Below are 20,045 nucleotides of genomic sequence, written 5' to 3'. Positions count from 1 at the left end.
AACCTCTCCTGTCATCCAATGCTTTTTCAAACTGTTTTATCCCATGCTCCCCCCCAAATACTTCTACAGAGTGCTTCAAGTGAGCTTCTGCAGCTGCTGAAATCCACTTTGTACTCGAGGCTGGCAGAGGTTACGTATCCTAGGTCACGAATAGCTGTGACAACGTTGGATCCCCAAGCCATACAGCATCCCAAAACAACCCTGCTCCAATCCGCATTTTCTTCTGAACACTTATCCTGGCCCACCTCAGTGTTGGCACAACAATTAGCAAGTAGCACAGCTATGAGTTGGGGTTAGTTCTGTATTTGTCCTTATTCTGTTACTCCACAAAACTTCAAAGTGATGTCAAAGAATAGCTCGTAAAACAGCATAGGGCTCAATTTTAATAAGGAATAAGTATAGGCTAGCACTTCCAGTGTTTATAGAGCAAGGTCTGTTTGAAGTTGAAGTGTTAAAATGTTGTATTTGCACAAAGCAAGATCTTAAGGAAAAAAATGTAAGTCTTCAATAATAATATTTCCTATGCTTTCATGGTAATGTTTCTGGAGAATCTAGGTTAATTAAAATCTTGCAAAGGCTGCAGCTGATTCTTGAGTGTGTGTGTACACACACACACTATATACACACTTTAAAAAAAAAAAAAAAAAAAGAATTCTGCAGAGCACACTCTGTAACATGCTGCTAGATGTTAGTTTTAACAACATATTCCTACCCAAGGACAGTATGATTCCATGCACTTTAATCTCTCTCCAATTGTGAGGCACATGAGCTGGTAGGTTTTTTAAAACAAAACAAAAAAACAGGGTAGACCACAGTCATCTAAAGTATGAGAAGATTACATATCGTGGTATCTCAAACCATCAGAGTTATCTGCAGCATGGAAACCACAATTTCCATACCTCTTCCTCCCACCACCTGAAAGTCCATGCATCTGAGAGCACTGTCCAAATGCTTCGGGAACACCAGCAGGCTCAATGCCATGACCACTGCCCTGGGCAGCCTGTCCCAGTGCCCGACCACCCTCCTGGTGAAAAACCTCTCCCTGATACCCAGCGTGACCCTCCCCTGTCCCAGCTCCATGCCGTTCCCCCGGGTCCTGTCGCTGTCCCCAGAGAGCAGTGCTCAGTATCTGCCCTCCACAGCCCTTGTGAAGAGAGATTGTTTTGAAGAGACAAATTACTTCTGGTTCATGCAAAAGGAATCCACACTTGCAACATTCACTGATGGTATTTTCTAGAATCCTGATGTTACCAAAACATTTCCAATTTCCATGTAAGACTGGGATAAGGTACATGGAAAACAATGCAATCATTTTGCCAGAAGAGCTTGTTCACCTTTATTTCTCATCCCCATCCACAGATGAAGAATCTCTATGAGAGAGAACAGGCCACATGCCTGATTTCAGAGAACTGGATCTAGCCTACAAGCTGAAAACTTAAAGGCAGTACTCAGAAGCCTGTCTGAGTACTGCCCAACTTCCCCACACCTCTTTCGTAACAGAGAAATCTCAGGGTACAAAGGTAGCTCTAGAACAATTCACATCCCTGTTGAATCACTGAAGTGACGTTTCCATTAAGGAAACTCTCCGTGTAGCACTGGATGACACTTAGTGCTACTTCAGACCAGCTTTTCATACTGAATCCCCTCAGCAGACAATTCCCTGACACAGCTTGCTTCACTCCATCACCCTGCCTAAGCTGCATCTGGCACAACACCTTCCTGCTCCAAGTTATGCTTAATGAACCTCTCAGTCTTAAACAACTGACACACTTTGAACATCTCCAATTATGTCTATGAGACGTTTCTAGTACCACTGAAGTTGTTCAAGGCCTTTCAAGTAGTACAATGAGAACAGTTTATATAGAGCAATCAAAGTGCCAAAGCTATTGCAGAACCTCACCAGGCTCCATGTACTAGATACACTCAACAGAATGGCAGGCCCAAAACGAAGTTTAAGGAAATCCAGTACTCCGTGCATTGTACTTCTGCTGCTGAAATAGCACATAAGGAGCAGGACAGAGAACCAACCTCTGGCATTATGCTGAGGATCCCCATGTCCTGCACAGGCAAACTACACATACAGGGACTGAAACCAGACTACAGCAAACATTCAGAAAATGACTTCTATTCAGATTTGCCTGACAGTTGGTCAGTAGCCCCCCCCAGAATATAACCTGGCCTTTTGTGCTTTCCAAATGTTGGCTCTGACTATATAACACAAACTCCTTTTTCATCCAGGACCCATGGTAAAACCAGCACTCACCAATGGGGCTTTCCTTTCAAACCCAGGTCTAATGCCACAACCACAGCTTTGAGACTGCCTCTGATCAGTGCTATCTTAACATGCTACAATACCTGAGGAATTATTAAACATACCACAGCATTCAAGATGTGAGAAAACACCTCAGAAAGGCGCTGCCTCCTCTAAGGACTGCTTCGGTTCTAGCAAACTCTAGACACCTTACAGCCAGAGGCAGAGAAAGCAGACCAAGCCTGTGAACAAAGCCTTGCAGGGAACATTCCTGCAGGCCAAGAGCTGGGGTTGCCTTCTTACCTCAAAGTCACAAAGTCACAGAGAGAAACAAAAGATGAAAGACAACCCAGCAGCTCTAGCTCTACAATTATTAGGCATCTGGGTCAGAAGTTAGAAAAAGAAATACAGGGAGAAGTAAACAAATGTAGTGCTTGAAAGAGAGAAGAAAGGTTAGGTGAACAGACCACTCCCAAGAAAACTATACCATTGATTAAAACCCCTTTACAAGAGAGATTTTTCTTAACTTCAAATGATCTGGGTCTCTACCTTGCATATGCTTAGAAAATTGCTTTTCTCATAATGTGCAACTGTCAGATATACTGTACAGAGATCCAAACCACAGGCTACAACCACAAGCAGGCCCCAGGCCGACACAACACCAAGCAAAATATCAAGCCAAAGCAACTCAAAACCAACAGCTTTCCCAAGAGTACACGTGAACTACAGAACTCATCTTAGCAAATAAAAAGAGAAGAAAATCTCACACTGTCACCTGTGGCCAGCTGACTATACTAGGTAGAGCTGCACGAACAACATCTAGCTATCTCTGGCCACTAGACACAAACTTCTGTCTCTTTTCTGGAGCTGTGCATTACCAGGCTCTTCAACAAGGCTCCACTGCCGTGCCATGCAGCTGGTCCAGGAGGGCAGTCCACAAGGAAGGTCCTGGCACAAACCAAGGACTCATGTAGGCGCCAGTGCAGCAGCCTCAGTTCAACTGAGCAGACCATGTAATTCAGCACAGATGTAAGACCAAACACACTCATTAAAACGCTACCACCTATTCAAGTTTTGCAAGAAAATAAGAGTTCTTTTGAGTCCCTGTTCCTTTGCACTTGCAAGGACTTCATAAAGCAGAGAGATGATAGAAATGCTTTGTCTGACATTAACGTACATACCCTTGATTCACATTCCAAGCTTTCTGGGGAGGCAGCTGAATTAAGGCCATGTATGAAAATCCCAGTCGAAAACAAAGCAAGCATGAATTTAAATAGAAAGCTTTAGCACAGTAAAGCAGAAGTGTCAGATTATAATTCAGTATGCTTGTCTGCAAAACAGTGCTGCTCCCAATTTTCCAAATACCCTTACTTTAGTCACACAGCACTAAAGATGAAAATTGTCCTTGCTTGATGCATTCAGGTAAAATCACTGATGCTCCACAGCCTCAGAAAAACTGCAGTATTTCATTTTTTGAACTCTTCTACTTTTAACAGATTAGGTAATACATTCTTCAAAAGCTGGTATCAACTGGACCTGTCCCAAGCTCTTACCTCCAGGATAAGGTGAAACCATTAATTCAGAACTATCACCGTACATATCAGTATCCTTCTTTTCCATTCACAGAATAAATTAAATTTAAGTTGGTCTAAGTATTTCTAGCTAGTAACATCTTTGACATCTTGCTTTTCCTATCTGTTACAATAATTGCTATGAAGCATACTAGGGGAACAGTTAAAGCAAAGTTTCCTTTACCACGTCCTTTTTTTTTCCCAACAAGTTCAGAAATACAACCTCAAAAACAGGAGACAAACACAGAACACATCAATGCACACCTTCACCTGCAAACACTGTGAAGCCAGACTTAAGGAACAAGCTGCATCATTCACCTTGATCAAGACCCCAGGAACCTGACAATTCCCCAGCTGTGGTCTGGGATACTTCCAGACTATTTCCACAAAATGGAACATTTTTGAACACGGACTCCAATCTTTTCCTGCTAGAACCTGCCCATTCTCACTTCTTGCTTTCTTCCTTCCTTCCTGAAAGGGAAATCTATTTATTATGGGTATATTCCATGAACTATTCCACAAAGTTCACTACAACTACTTCAGATAACACAGATCCTTTTCTCCTTTTCTGTGGATTGCCATCCTTCCAGTAAAGTGCTTGGGGCAACACACATCAAAATGTTTCTCCCCTGTCAGAGAAGTAGCCCTTCTTGCTAGGTGCAGAATTGTGGGATCTTGAAGTAACTCTGAAATGCCTTACTAATTATTTTATGCAAAGCCCATTAAATTCTTCACAAGTTCACAACTCTTTAATATCAGATTGCGCATTATGGTCAACTGCAAGAACTGCTAAGGCCTACAACAGAGACCATAATTTCCAAAATCATCAATGAACACCAGTCTCAATAAAGGAAATCAAAGCAGCTTATCACAGGATACATGAGAAAGTCATAATATGGCTGAAGCTGTTCTCAAACACAATTCATGCCTCCTACCCCAGCAGAATAAAAGTTACAGGCCTGTTTTCTGGACAGTTTATAAAATGTGCTTAGTATGACAGAGAGGGTTCAAGACAAAACTGTCTGTCAACCATGGGTGAGCTATTCAAGGGAAGGGAAAAGAGGTCCTTGTAGCTTTCCAGCTGCTTACTGCTGTCCTGGTGATATGGGATGTGCTGCAGAACCTGCTGCACACAAAACCATTTGTACACATTATCTCATTCAGAAAAGAAGTTCGTTGAAAGTCTTCTCAGCAAAAGTGATGCCACCGAAACTGGAAAAGGTTCCTCTTGAGGCTTTAAGGGTCTAAATACTAAATATCTTTCAATGAAATAATCCAAATACACTGCTTCTTACTATATGGGCAAAGATACAGGAGAAACCAGGAGTTCCATTTCCCCCAAGTCCACTGGGTTTCCCATGCAGGATGTGGCAGTTTGCTGAATTTCAGGTAATACCCCACATACATATACCTTGGGCTAAGATTATAACCGAAGACACCCTATGAAGTTCGGGTATGACATTCACTTTGTATTAGTGCAACATTACAGCATCGCGAGTACTTCCCCTAGCTGTACTATACTTAACATATCTAATTTAGCCTCTTTTTAAAAAAGGTAACTGTAATGAAATTTCCTGCAATAGGTCCAATCAACTTTTCATTCTGACAGCTAAGCTTTTTGCCAGTGTCATAGAAATTACATCTTCAGCTCCAAGCTTTGTAAGATACGTGATAGTCCTGATAGCAGAGCAATTTTTATTAAAATAAAAAAAAAAACTAGGCTACTTCGAGAATACTTAATGCAGACATCGACACCTAGCTTTAAATAGAAAAACTAATAACATGTCAGGAAAAGACAGACAGAAAAGGAAGAAACCGCCACACAGACCTGACTACACTGTCTTACCTTGGGGCCTGATGACAAGCCAACGTTATTTGCAAAATCTTCAAGCATTTCATAAGTGAGAAAATTATCATTTAGTCTCAAAGGAAATACAAATGTGACTGACAGTTCTTGGTTTTTTTTGGAGGCTTACTTTTATAGGAAGACTGACCTCAAGGAAGGCTGACAGAAGGAGTAATTCATGAACAATTCTTAATTTTTCTTGGGAAGAAAATAAGTGGGAAAAAAATGCATGGATCCTGCTAAAGGCAGCATGTGTTCCACTGCCAGTTTTGATACTTTCCGTGGACCAGCAGCCAAATTACCTAATCTCTGTGCTTCAGATCTGTCTCCCTCCCCACTGCTGCTGCTTCTCCACTCCAAATGTGGAGTCTATTTCAGCTGCTAAACTCTTGGGGACTGAATCTCAGCGTGCATTCAAGCCAAGCCTAACCAAATTCTGTCCTAATACAATTTTATGCTTGCAAGCTGCGATAAAACACATACGCACAAAAAAAAGTGGTTGTTACCTATGCGTACTAATAAACCTCCCAGCAGTAATTCCTAACGTTGAGAGAGCACATTTTTCATTCTATGTCTCTAGGATAAACAGGAAAACGAGGCAGGGAAGGGGAGGCAGGCAGCGTTACCTAATGCATGACAAACAAGCACGGACTCCGTGCCTGCTCAGGGAGACGAGGGCGCGGGGGGGACCCGGCTATCCGGGCCGGAAACGAGGGAAGCGCCGTCTGCCCTCGGAGCCTCCACCCCGCACCGGGAGCCGGGCCGGGCGGTCCCCACGGAGCAGGGGAATCCCGCGGAGCCCTGAACGGCGCCCGCCGCAGAACGGCCGCGTGTGGCCGGACACCCCGCAGCGATGCGCGACCCCCTCGCGGCCCCCCCCCGCCTCACCTGCCGCTGCTGACGGAAGCGGAGCCGCCCCGGCGGCTCCCAGGAGCAGCGGGAGCAGGAGGGCGGCGGGCAGGCCGGGCCCGAGGGGCTGCGGGCTGAGGGGCGGCGGACCGGCCTCCCGCCGCCCGGCCCCGCCGCGCTGCCGCATCCCCTCCCCGCGCTGCCGCCCGGCGCCCGAGCCGGGGCTCTCGGTTCCCAGCGGTTCCCGGCGGATCCCAGAGGCTCTCAGCGGCTCCCCGCGGCCCCCCCGGAGGTCGCTGCCCCCCGCCTCGGCGGCGCCGCCGCCCGCGGCATCGGCCCCGCAGCCCCGCTCCCCTCACGGAGCCCCGCCGGCCGCCGCCGCCGCCATCTTCCGGGCTACCTGACGGGGAGGGAGGGGCGCGCTGCTGACTGGCAGCCCGGCGGGCCAATCAGCCCGCGTCTCGCTATAATGAGGCGGGAGCGCTGGGCGGCACAGGGCCGAGCGGTGATCGGCAGCCGCGTCAGCCAATCGCTGCGGGCTGGGCCGAGCGAAGGCTGCGGCCGGAGGAGGGCGGGACGCGCTCGGCGATCGGCCCGCAGTACGGGCCGCGGAGGGGGGCGGGGCTTCTTCGGCATTGAAGGCTCCCTCCGCCAATCGGCGGGCAGCGCGGAGCCCGGGGGCGGGAGGAGGAGCCCGGCCGAGCCCGCGCAGGGCGGGGGGAGCCCCTCAGAGCGCTGCCCCCTGCAGGAGGGGCTGAGGGGCGGCGGGCGGGGGCCTTGTTGTTACAGCGGGGCTCGGGCACGGCGCACACACGGGGCCCCACCTCGGTCCCGTTTGTAAATATTCAGGTTTTACAGAGCACGGAGACGAGGTGACGGCATTAAGCAACGTAAACACCAGCGGTAATCCCAAGCAACCAGACGCTGCATAGAGTGAGGAAATGGAGAAAGACCGTACGGCTCGCTCCATTTCCATTTTCCCAATAATTTAGCAGAATGGGCTAATTATGTCAGGGTTATATAATGGATCTGGGAGCACAACTTGTCCCAAGCAATGTCCTACGAGCACGCCCCTGGGAGCTCAGGAAAGGAAAGCTTCGTGCCCCAAGCAGCACCGAGGACACTATGTTCAGGCAGACACAAACAGAAACCAAAATCCATATCTCTAGCAATTTTTTCTAGCGTAATTTTGCTCCTGCCATAGACGTCTACTGAAAGTCTAACTACCCTCCTGCTACCAGTCTGTGTCTACCCCCTGATAAATTCACTCTGGCTCGAAGACATTAATTGTATTACCAAATGTCCCATATTTTTTGAAATGCCCTAATTACTTTTTCTTCCACAGAAGTATTGTACTTGAACAGCAATGCGGCAGACAATCTTTTGTCATTTTAGTAAACTATTGTTAATGCATTATGCTGCTTCTTGTGAATGTTTTAAAGCAAGAGATTATTCCAAATTATTCCTTGCCTGGCTGTCCATAGATTTTAGTACTGGGAAGGCAAAATAGGGCTTCTTCCCTTTAAAATCACTGATATGCAATAAGCAGTAGGTTACACAACATTATTTTTTTCATGTACAAACAACTACTATGTTAATTTAAATAGTTCTGTATGGATTAAAAACTGGTGCTGGTGACAAGCCTCTAGTCTGGTCTTTGTCTACACATATATAATATCCACTGGAAGCTTCAAAAATATTCCTTGATTCTTCACTCTACCAAATCTCCCTTCTGAATATGGACATCAGGGCTGGGGCCTCTGGATGTGTTTTCCTTCTAGTTGACACTTTATCCATTTAATGATGGTTATTCAAACCACACTGTGCTATTATGGTATAACTACATGGGCAAATCTGATTCCTACCTATCACTCTGGTATCTAGGGTCTGTGGTATTTCTGACATCTGTCACTGGCTTCCTGCAAATTTCATAAGCAAATAGTTTTGAGGTTCATAGCAGCTACAGACCTTAAGTTTAAAACTTCTCTTGTAGCCTAGCAGCAGGTTTACAATGTAAGGGTGTTCTCACTTCAACAGTGAAAACAATTCAGTGCATTTTAACCACAGCAGACTGCTTCACTTCACAGCCCACCCCATCCTAATTGAATGCTAGACCTTTGATGTTATTTGCTGATAAAGCATCATGTTGTAATATTATCTGGGAAGTGATGGTAACCTATCATTAAAAGGACTTGTCAGAGCACTATTCTATAATGACAGTACACTTAAGGTTAGCTGTGAATTAGTCATTGGTAGAATATGAAGTTGAAGCTACAAAACCAACCCTTCCTATCCTTTGTTCTATGTGTTAGTCACAGTTACTCCCTATCTACAAATATACCACAAGCATACCAAAAACAAAGACACAAATCCTAATCTCGTATCTGCCATCACCAGGAATGCTACAATTCACTCATTTCCCGTTTCTGCAGCTGAACATTTGTAGCGACTGTACGAGAGTAATGGGATGAGCAACCTAATGCCAAGAAATCCAAAAGGTACTTATACAGAAAATATATTTACTTAAATAAAACAAAAATCTTCCTGTACACAAAATGGGATGTATTACCACATCGCAGCCTCATGTTTCTTGATTATGCGCTGCTATCACTGCCAAATTACTGAAGCTGCTGTTCCGTGTGGGAGGTGTTAAAACCTTTTTTTAGAGAGGGATAATTGGATCAACCAAAGGATGTTGATAGTTTTATTTTCAGTTGATTTTCTTAAATATTTTTGATAACATTATTGGTGCGGAAGGAATATTGTCTAGCAGACTGAGCGAGTTGCCAGAGGGGTGTTAAAGGTCCTCAGTGTAACTGTGAATAACGCCCCAAAATACTCACAATTTGCTTACTACAAAACAGTACAGTACCGCTGAGCATCAGGAATGCAACTGAAAACAGAACCCAGGTCTTTATTCCAGGCCACTGTTTTAAGCATAAAGATTAGTTTCTGTATATATGAATGTTGAGGCACATGCCCAACACCTCCGCTCCCAAAAAGAAAAATGTCTCATCCCTTTATGCATAATGTTTTCCTTCACTGTCACTATTCCCTTTTTATATTAAGCAGTAATTTGCTCCTCTACCTGATAAATAGGAACAAATTTTAACCTCCACTTTCAGTCATAGTGACCAAATAGTGTTTTTATATAACTAGAGATATCTTTCTCAGTTCACTGCTGTTCCAATACTACAGCCTACAAAAGGATTTTATATAGCTCCCAAGGAAAATTGGCAAAAGAAAAGCGGGTTTAAAACAATGAGTAATTTGCTTATTCAAGTCAAATGTTCTCCCCTCATTCTGAATCTGTCACTCTAAAATGAGTTTAGAACAGAACTCCCCGATTTCTTCCCACAAATGCTTAAGCTTGCACATGGAGAGACAAACTCCTGAAAAACATGGCAGGGCATATTGTGAACTGCTGGCAGAAAGTTCCATTTATATGAATTTAAAAATGTGTTAAACAATGGACCAGCAGCTCTTGTCATCACCACAGAGGAACTACATTCTTCTTGGGAAATATTTCGGAATTAGATTTGCATTTGCCACTGATGTCCTTGCAAACTTAGTAAAAATTTCCTATTTGTCGTCTCAGGAATACCAATTGTATTTTGATGGCCCTGATCTGGAATGGCATTACCTACTTTGGCTTCAGACAGGTGGGCTTTGACGAGGTCTTAACATGAAGACATGAAGGTGGATCATAATTTTAAATATACCTTATTCAATTTATGTTTTTTATTAAATCAGTTTCCCTTTTGTCCACTAAACCATCCTAAGGACTCAAATTAATCTAATGAGTGATTTTTTGTAAAAGAGTGTTTAAGTACTCCCTCAAGAAGGCATAAGAAGTGCCTTTTTATCAGTATAAATTTCTTATCAACAGGATTTCATCCTGACTTAAAACAAATAGTCACGAGTGGGCAAATTTCTTTACCCAGGTATTGCTCTCTGCTGATGCTGCCAGCCAAAATACCAATTCTGCTGATTTTGGAACTCTTTGCTTTATGAAGATGCTCTTTTCTTTATTTAGATGTCTAGTGCTGAACTAAGTCACATCTGTGTTTTAAGGCTTTCTCTAGAACTCTGCACCGTTTCAGAGAAAACAAGGAGATTTAGCTAAGTAATTTCCATTAATAAGACAGGAAATACAAAACGATGACCTTCCATAGCTGTATTAGATACTCCTTGCGACCCTCTCCTACGTGTTATTCTTCCCTATTTATTTTTAGCAAATGCTGAGCTGTGTGCTCTATTAAATTTTGTTCCAGATGCAGGAAAGCAATACTAAATAGAATGAGAAACTATTTAGTCAAAGCAGTGTCTAATGCAGTACTGATCTAAATATACATTATATGTGTCAAAGTAAAAAAGCAAGGCAGAAAGAATATTCTCATAAATAGACCAGGTAAGATGCAACTGCAACAGATCAAATAATAAAGTCGCAAATTCAGTCTTTCCTCACGTGGTACTTCATTACAGTAATAGTTGTGGAAGCTGTTCAGCAGCTCTCAAAAACTTGCCCTATCTGAGATGACTGAAATAAGCAAGCACTGCTGCTTAAGGTTTCATGTGTTTTTACACTGTAGGTGTCATATGACAAGAACAGCACTCCTGCAATGAAATAATTTGGCAATGCGTTAGCCAAAGGGCATGGGTTTAGTAAAAAACCTACAAACTGTAGAACCACTGCTTCTGAAAACAAACTAATTCATTACCCACAGGCTGCAATGAATGGTCCTGTAATTAGTATCTTGCTGGTGTATACTCTATTCACAAAAGCTTGCCAAAAAAGCAGTGTTTGTTTCTTGATGTCTAAATCAGAAGGAACTTCTCCATCACAAATCCTTTCAATAAAGAAAAATAAGCATTAAAAATAAAATAAAATAAAATAAAATAAAATAAAATAAAATAAAATAAAATAAAATAAAATAAAATAAAATAAAATAGATACAACACGATTTGCATGTCTCCATTAAAAGTAATGCTAATACTAAATTTTGAAAATATTATACATTGCCACTTAAATGTGTCACCTGTTGAAAGAGAAAAACCAAATGAGTTTTTCAGAGCTGTGTTTGGAATCCTATCAAACTGGGTATACTTGGTCAACCTGCCTATTAATGTAATACTTTCCACTTCCAAGATACCTTATACTTGACTTCATAAAAATATTAAAAAAAAAAACAAACAACTCATACAAGTACTATTTCTCATTAAAATTGAGCAAGCTGAATCTCAGAGAAGATGAAAGGACAGGTTTTTTTACATATATAGGTACACATCTCTCATTTTAAGTATCTTTAATAACCTGATCCTAAATAACTGGTCCACAGTTAAACCAGAAATTGGTCTTAGACCACTTGCATTGCTCTTCAGTGGACTGCAGTTGGCTTTCAGACTTAGTTCTAGTGAAAGCACAAGCAAAGTCTTCCTGCTAAGGGTCAGTATATGTACTGGGGGAAAACTCATCCCAATTTGGAAATAATTGTCAATACTGTCGGAATGAATTTTAAAAAGGAGTATTTGAACCTAGAGGCCACATCCAAAAAGGGATAAATAAAATGGAATAAGTACGCTCTAATATACAGACATCTGGTGTTCTTGATGCTTTCAGATAAAATTCACATTTGGAAGGAAATCGATAAGGATTCAAGATTTAACAGAAGGTGCGGTTTGTTGAAGCCATGTAGGGGAAGAAAGGATATACCTTGTACTGGAATGCGGATGCTTTGCGATCTTATTTATTCCTGTGTTAATGAACATTGCCTCCCAGAGCTCTGACATTCAACATGACCTACTAGCTGGAAGCATTACGCAGAGAAGAATCGAGATGAATCAAGACAAATCAAGCAGGATCAGGATGAATCCTGCCAGCTGAGCAAGCAATATATCCAGTACATGTATACTGGAAACATAACTTTTGATACCTTCTTGTTTTTTTAATAGTTACGGGTTCAAAAGACAGAGTTTGGAATAAGAATGGCTTAGTGAAGGTAAGAATTAGATGTAAGTTTCTGTAGCATTTGCTAATCAGAACAGAAAGTGTATAAAACCCTTCAATGAAAATTTGTTACAGAGAAGCCAATCAAAACCAGTGAGAAAAAAAGAAAGCTTAATGCCCCAGACAAGAAACAACTCACTAAAAACAAATTGCAGGCACATTTTAAGAGAAAACTTTGGCACTATTAAAGGACTTCTTATTTTAGAAGTTTACTCATTAATTTTAACTGGTTACTTACAAAAAAAAAAAAAAAACAAACAGACCTGAAATCTGTAGTTTATTTCCCTTACTACTGCAGTCTGAAAGTCTAAAGATCATCCAAGAACCAAGGACTCCTGTCTTCCACAATCTCTTCCTCATCTGTTTAATAAAACTAATCCAAATTACTTAATTTGGATTTATTATAAAATTATTTAAAAGTTCAAAGTCTTACAGCAGGAGTTGCTTTGGCAGTAGAATTATGAAATACAGATAAAAAGAGAGCAAAAATGTAAGTGAGGATAATATTTGCATGACTGTTTTTTCATCTCCAATATTAACAACTGAATGAACTCAAGTCATTCAGTAAGGGGGCATTCTTTTTCCTCCCCATTACAGCATCACAGCAGTATTACATGTACCTTAAATTCTGCACTATGTTGTTCTGGCCATAGGTGAGCATGTGCAGTGGGGCTGCTCATGTGATTGATATTACTCATATCTGCCAGTATATGCAGGAATTTGCATGATTTTTTAACTAACGAACTCCAGGAAAATCCAGAGAATAATCCCATATTGTACAAGCACAGCTACTGAAGCAGGAAATACAGCAGTTTTCAAAATGCTCACCCTTCTGCTACTTTACAAAGCTTTGACTAAACTGGAAAGGTCTAATATTCTTCAATAAATGTTAGCAGTTACCAATTGCCCCTCCAATCCAGGAAAGGAAAAAAATATCCAAATCAAAAATGCATTAATCCATCCAGAGAACTGGTGCTTTCTTTTGCTGTTAAAGCAACCTAACATCCAGTAAATATCCTGAGCAGGATGTTGGTGATATATCCAACATCACAGAATCCAAATGACTTCTGAGCAGTATGAAGGGGCTTGATGATAAATTGCTAGCTATTTATGAATCTTGTGAATCAAACTCTATATACACTGAATAATTAGGAACAACTCATGGCTGACAAGTTGCATTTTTTTCTACATAATTCTCAAATATAAATTACTTGAACATGAAGTAAATTCAATGTAAAGGTGCAAAGACAACCAACATTCAAGGGCTGTTTGGATATTCAGCAAGGGGAGTTTTTTGTTGTTTTTTTTCTTTTAACCAGGACGATGTGCTGTTCCAGTGTGTAAACTCCCTGGGGTACACTGACTATCACTGTCAACTGAGGAAATGCATTTAAGAGATTAAACTATATGAGAAAACTGTTAACAGCACCTTTGCCAAAATTTTCATCCCTCTACGAGCACACACTACCAGATCTAAGTAATTCTGATCATCTAAATGTTTTTATACACGGCAGATGAAGTACTTGCTCTAAGATATCAGAGAATGTTAAAATCACATCTATTTGGAGCTTCCTCTTAACACAAGAGCAAACCAGGAATTTTCTACCTAAGAAAAAAAATCTTTCTGTCACCATGAAACACATAAGCATACAAAACATGATTTGATCCCATGTTATGAGCATGTATCATCAGCACATGGCTGGTAAAGCTGCCCAACAAGCTGACAACTTCTGAATTAACCTTGTGTGATCACAGCTCAGGTTATCTATTTATAAAGTCATACCACAGGTGTTGCCTACAGTGGGATATTACAATAAGCAGTAGATAACAAAGCTATGCTCATTTTGATGCAACCCAGGTGTTCAGTTGTGCCTTCTCAGTCTTTTTAGCTAGTGCTCTCAATTAGAAATTCAAAGAGCCTGGCATCTGGCACAGGAAGACAACAGAAATTAACATTACCATTTCCCAGGGGTCATGGATTAAACATGGCTTGCACCTGCTCTGTTTACCGCTGAGCTGGCATTTTAGAAGCAGGATTACCACTTAGACCCTTTCATTGGTTACATTTTACAGCTTACCCATCCAGTGCAGCATGGACCACTCTTTAATTTGACACAAATATGATCTTTATCCCACACAAATCTCTAGACACATTTATTTTAGTTAAAGACTTGTCTCAAAAATGCAGAATCACTCAACGTAGGTAACGGAAAATGTTATTTTTATCAAACACATTAACGCAACTCATTACATTCCTACACATTGCAAATTCTCCTTTCTTATATCAACATATTCCACTGCTTTTTGTACATAAGGTGAAACAGGTCCGATTTTCCCTCTGCCTGAATTTGATTACAGTTGTTGGAGATCAGAATAGTTCCAAGAGCTTCCCTCCTCACTGGCAGGGTTAAACAATTAGCTAGTCCCAGCACTGAGAATGGGTTTGTACACATGCCCTTGCTGCAATGTGCTTTGCTCCAGCTGGCAAATGCAGACCTGGCAACAGTCCATTACTGTTCTCCACGCTGACCTACATTCCCAGCCTGTGCAGACCCACTGGAGAGGAAATATCCCCAGGAGGATCCCTGGTCTCATCTACTGGGAGCCCTAATGTGTAAAAGAAGTGCTAGTAGTAGTGAAAGTGGAGAAGGAAGGTCCCTACAACATCAAGACGAACACTGAAAGGCAGGAGATCTTGTCTGTACGCTACCATCACTGGCCAGTGATTCCCACGGAGATATGAACAGGACCAGCCAAAGGCAGAGCCCACAAATGCTCTGTCATTCTGGTCCTTGTCTGAAATACCATTTTGTCCACCACTGAGAAATTTACGTACATCTCCAGATGGATCTGGATATTTATTTGCTTTCTTTAAGCAGAGATTTGGACTGCTGCACAGAATTGCAAGCCATCACAGAGAATCAGAGAAAGCATGCTTGGTGCTGCACAATGCTCAGCCTAAAAACTAAGACGAAAGAGCCTAAAAGAGCCTGTCTTCAAAGAGCCTAAAAACTAAGACAAAAATGGAGGTTGCATTTAATAGAGAGAGCCATCATTCACATAGAGAGAGAATATTCATTAAGTTCAGAGGGACCAATAAATTAGTTGTTGCACAAAGCAAATGCATGGACAAAAAAGAGAAGAAAAAAAAAAAAGGAAACTTTTTTGAACTTACTGCTACTGCACAACAATGCACTTGTGAATATTACAAGTTGACATATGCAATTGCTCAAGCATGTTGTGTATGTAATTTTGAGCCCAATACATCATCTGGCCCGGGAAATACTGGGAACAGCTATCATTTATAGTCACGTTTATTTACAGCAGTCTGGAAATGAAATAGACTCTTACACTGGGTGTAATTGTTTACTGCCTGATCAGCGTGTAGCAGTCAGCAAATAAAACACAGTCAAATGGATTTGAAGTAGTTCAGGCATTCAGCTGTCCTATGATGCCCACTGCATTATTAGTGATATCCCTTCGCTTTTTGCTTCTTCTGTCACAAGAAGATTTACTACACGTGGCAGAAGAACTCAGACTCCTGCCCAGCCTTAAAAACAAACAAACAAAAAAAAAAAAAAAACAGACCAAAAAACAAAAACCGAGCAAGGGCAGAAAAGAAATTCCACAGATAGGTTTGCATGTGGTAGGCATACCTAAGAATGGGTATAAAATCCTGAAGAAACAATGTCTAGTACTTTGAATTCTGTAAAGCCTTTAAGCTGCCAGCAGCATACCTCTTTGATTCTGCAGTTTCTTTAACCACCACTGACTTCAGTAGCAGTTCCGGCCATTCACAGAATGCAGGGTGAGCCCCTAAGGGACTGATAAGATATTACAGAGATTACTAGACAGGAAGAACTACACCCATGTAGGGCTTACTCTCCTACAAAAGGTCATGCTAGGAAAAAAATAGCGTCTTCTAAAATGGACCTATAACAAGGTACAAATTAGGAATCTGTCTCATAGCTAAGTCTAAATGCACAGTATGACCCTATTTATGCAAAGGCCTTGACTCGAATTAGTTGAGGAGACCTACATTCCCAAAACTATTCAGATGAAGAATGGGAAAAGAACATGTAACTTGCATTCACTTAAGACTTCTTTTGGACTTGTTCTTCATTCATTATATAGTTTTGTAGATGCTGAAAAATGAGTTCCTAACTAAGAAATTAAACAAGAAGCACACTATGAAGAAAAAAAAGGATAACATGGGAATGAAACAAGAACCTAAGGAAAAGTTCATATTGAATTTGCAAAAGTTGCGTTTCTGTCAGAAAGATCATCATGACTACATTAACAAGCCCCCTAGTTAATGTCAGCAACATGACTCTCAGCAGCCTTTGATACAGAAAATGACAACTCTGCAGTATTAAAGCTTAATTTGTTGTGAGTAGAATACTCCTTGATTTTTCTCTCCATTGACTCTGGTGCAATGAATTCCCTTGACAATAGTACTTGTAAAACAAGATAAGTCAACTTAAAGCAGTTAATAAGAAATATGTATGGACCAGTTTTTTTTTTTTTCCCTGCCTGAAATATCTTGTGCATATCTTTATGTAGATACAATGACTCTCCTCGAAAATATGGTATATTTTATGTAGAAAGAGGCTGGAATTCTTAGTTTTACATACACATACATTGAAGATCTTAAGAAGAAAATTGCTGCAAGACATAACTTTATGTAGCTTTCAGTAATGAGAATTGGATTTACATCAAAACTGACATGTTAAATAAAAAAATACCAAAATCTGAGTACTTTGGGGAAATTGAGGTCTAGACTATGCAGCTTTGGTTCTGAAACCAAGAAACATTATTCTGTATTTTCATTGGCATATGATTCACATTACAATACAATTTTGAGCAAACAAATATGCAATCACTTAGAAAACATTATTTTCTAACTGCTAATGAATCTATGGTGAAACAAAATGACAGGTTTGGATCCTGAGATCTTTCCTTCTGCTCAACCCCCAAGCAAAAATCCCCTATAAACTTTGTTTATCTTCATATTACAGATCAAGACAAGAGATATTGAACAAGGTTTCCCTATCTTTGAGGTCAATTGGGAGTCTTTGTGCTTTGATTCTGCAGTCAAAAGAACTACAACCGTGGTGACTCGTGCACATCTTACAGGATCGCATTTCTGATTTGGCAATTTTACCTGAAAAAGTTAAAATCAGGATGAAAGTTCCAATTACAAATCTTTTTGTCAAAAACATAATGTGAATATAATGCTTTGGAAAGAACTGGACTGATGCTGTAGACTAAAAACAGCTGTACTGATAATAGCTGTGACTGTGAAGGTACCAAAACTACTTGTTTCTCCAAAACATTCATTCATCCCTAATTGGGCCTTGGGCTTATGCTGGGGATTATGTACTATTAAAATACAGATCATATTAACAATAATGCCATTAATACTGTCACATACTTGTACCAGTATCACTAAGAAACATGATACATGACATGGACTTGTACCCATAGCATAAAAAAATGTTTCAGATTTGTTTCGTCTTCTCTGTTAAGCAATCACATAAACTGCTGCATGTACGAAACCGCAGCTGGGTTGCAGCTGAAAGATAATATTCAGAAACAGAGCATATATTTGCCCAATTTTCTTTGTCAGCATTTAATTATGGTACTATTTGCAGTGGCACAGTGCCTAAGAACAGAAGTCATGGACAAAATCATATCTAGCCAATGGAGCTTACAACCCAAGTAGCATGGAAGTATTCATATGAATCACGCAAACTGGAGCTGGCTCACCAACCTTAGGTAAGAGTCATGTTCACTTTCCATCCTAAAACTGTAGGCACAAGATCAAGTGTTTATTTCAGCTGCCACTTCCCATCTGTAATTCTTCCCCCACGTGAAACAACCTCCTGTCTCACCCACCTATCAGTAGAAGCCATCGAAAAAGAACTGGCAACAGGCAGCATACCAGCCTCGGCTCCAAACTCTTACATGCAAATCTGTTGACTTCAATGGAGTTGCAACAGGCAAAAAATGTTTCTGTTCCAAGTGAAGTTAGTTATCCAGGTAGAACAAGGACTGGTACTGTAACTCTGTTAGCAGTGAAGATACTTCTAAGGGATCAGGATGATTGCTGGTTTTGTTCCATGCTGGATGTGATCCTTCACTTCTTCAAGTTAACCTTTCATATCTACATCATCTCCAATCTCATTCAATGGAAGTATAAATTCCCCTTTGGCTGTCCCTTTCAGGAAGAAGCAATCTGAAGACAACACTGTGCAATGTAACCAAGTACTACCAAGTGAGCTCTGTGTTCAGCTCGCCTCAGCTCAGTCCATGCCCTTGTGCCCGTGTTTCCTGTTCTCCTGTTCTAGATGCTTTAATTCTTAGAGCCTCATGCAGATTACATGGTACTTTGCCAAGAAGGCAAAAAAATGTAGATAAGTTTCCTGCCTTTCAACTAGAAGGAGGAAGGCACATGAAATCTGTTTCCAGCAGGCCGTAAGTTCTTTACAAACAATTATATCATCTTTGAAATGCCAGTGCACTTCTGACATGGTTTCAGACCATATTGTCCTTTTGCAGTAGTCAGTTCCCAAGCTCCTCAAAAGATGATTGACCAAACATCTGCTCCAAAAATATTCCAAGCATCAAACAGAGCCCACAAAAATATCAGTGAGACATTTCAAAACTAAACTTGCTCTTTCTAACCCTTCTATTGAGAAATTAACGTCTAATATGCTCTGAGACCTACTAGTTAAGAAAATCTTTTCAGGTACAGTTTGCTAAACAAGTGCCAATCCTTCTGTAACATACTACAAGGAAAAGGTAGAAGAACAGTAGTAGTGAAACACAGAAAGTGTTATCAGCTAACAGGAAGGAGAGTCACTGTGTCTGAATGAATAACATTGCAGCTAAAGAAAAGTCTTGCTACATTAAGAAATGTAAAATTCCTGACCAGAGCTCCTAAACTGTAGACATTGTGAAACTGCTGGGCTGCTGTTGTTGGCAAACATCTTTGTAGAGGGGGTGAGCTATTTTTGATCTGATAGAATAGTTTGAAGATGAGTCAGATACAAAATTATTACTCTTTCTTCAATTCACTAAACTTTGCTGCTCTCCCCCTTTCTAATTTAATTTCACATCTCTGAAAAATTTAACATGATGCATCACAGCCAGTAGTAGCTGTTGAAAGGGGAAGCATTGCTTGGACTGCACAGAAGCCTCATCCTAATTCAGGAAACAAGAATGTCTCTTTCCACTCACCACCATAGTTTCACTTCAGGCTCCAGCTACAGTGCTTGCTGCCCTTAGCTATTATCGAATTCAGAAATGCACAGTATTTACTTTGTGAAAACAGTTGTTCTTGACCCTGTGATGGGAGTTCTTCAGGGTGTAAACATCTGAAAAATGCTTTGCATCGCCCAGCTCTGTGTCTGGAGCCGCTCCCAGCAGCAGCAGCTGGGTGTGTGCGGCCACCAGTGACTGGGGTGACAAGAAGTTCAGCAATGCCATTTCCCAGCAAGTCCTCTGGGTTGTGTTCAA

General features: G+C 41.2%; 1 protein-coding gene across 1 annotated transcript in view; it reads right to left on the bottom strand.

Annotated features, from left to right (window-relative positions):
• The window catches only part of LMTK2 (lemur tyrosine kinase 2), a gene marked incomplete at its 5' end in the record, with an annotated part of 42,682 nt that extends 35,978 nt beyond the window's left edge, over positions 1 to 6,704 (bottom strand). Inside the window, one exon of the mRNA XM_084296168.1 lies at positions 6,557 to 6,704. Coding sequence (XP_084152294.1) covers positions 6,557 to 6,704 — 148 coding nt within the window. The remainder of the gene's footprint in view (positions 1 to 6,556) is intronic.
• Between the last annotated feature and the right edge of the window lie 13,341 nt (positions 6,705 to 20,045).

This window comes from Netta rufina (assembly GCF_964035555.1).
Source record: "Netta rufina genome assembly, chromosome: 15".
NCBI classification, from domain to species: domain Eukaryota; kingdom Metazoa; phylum Chordata; class Aves; order Anseriformes; family Anatidae; genus Netta; species Netta rufina.
This window is presented reverse-complemented; position numbering and strand designations above follow the sequence as displayed.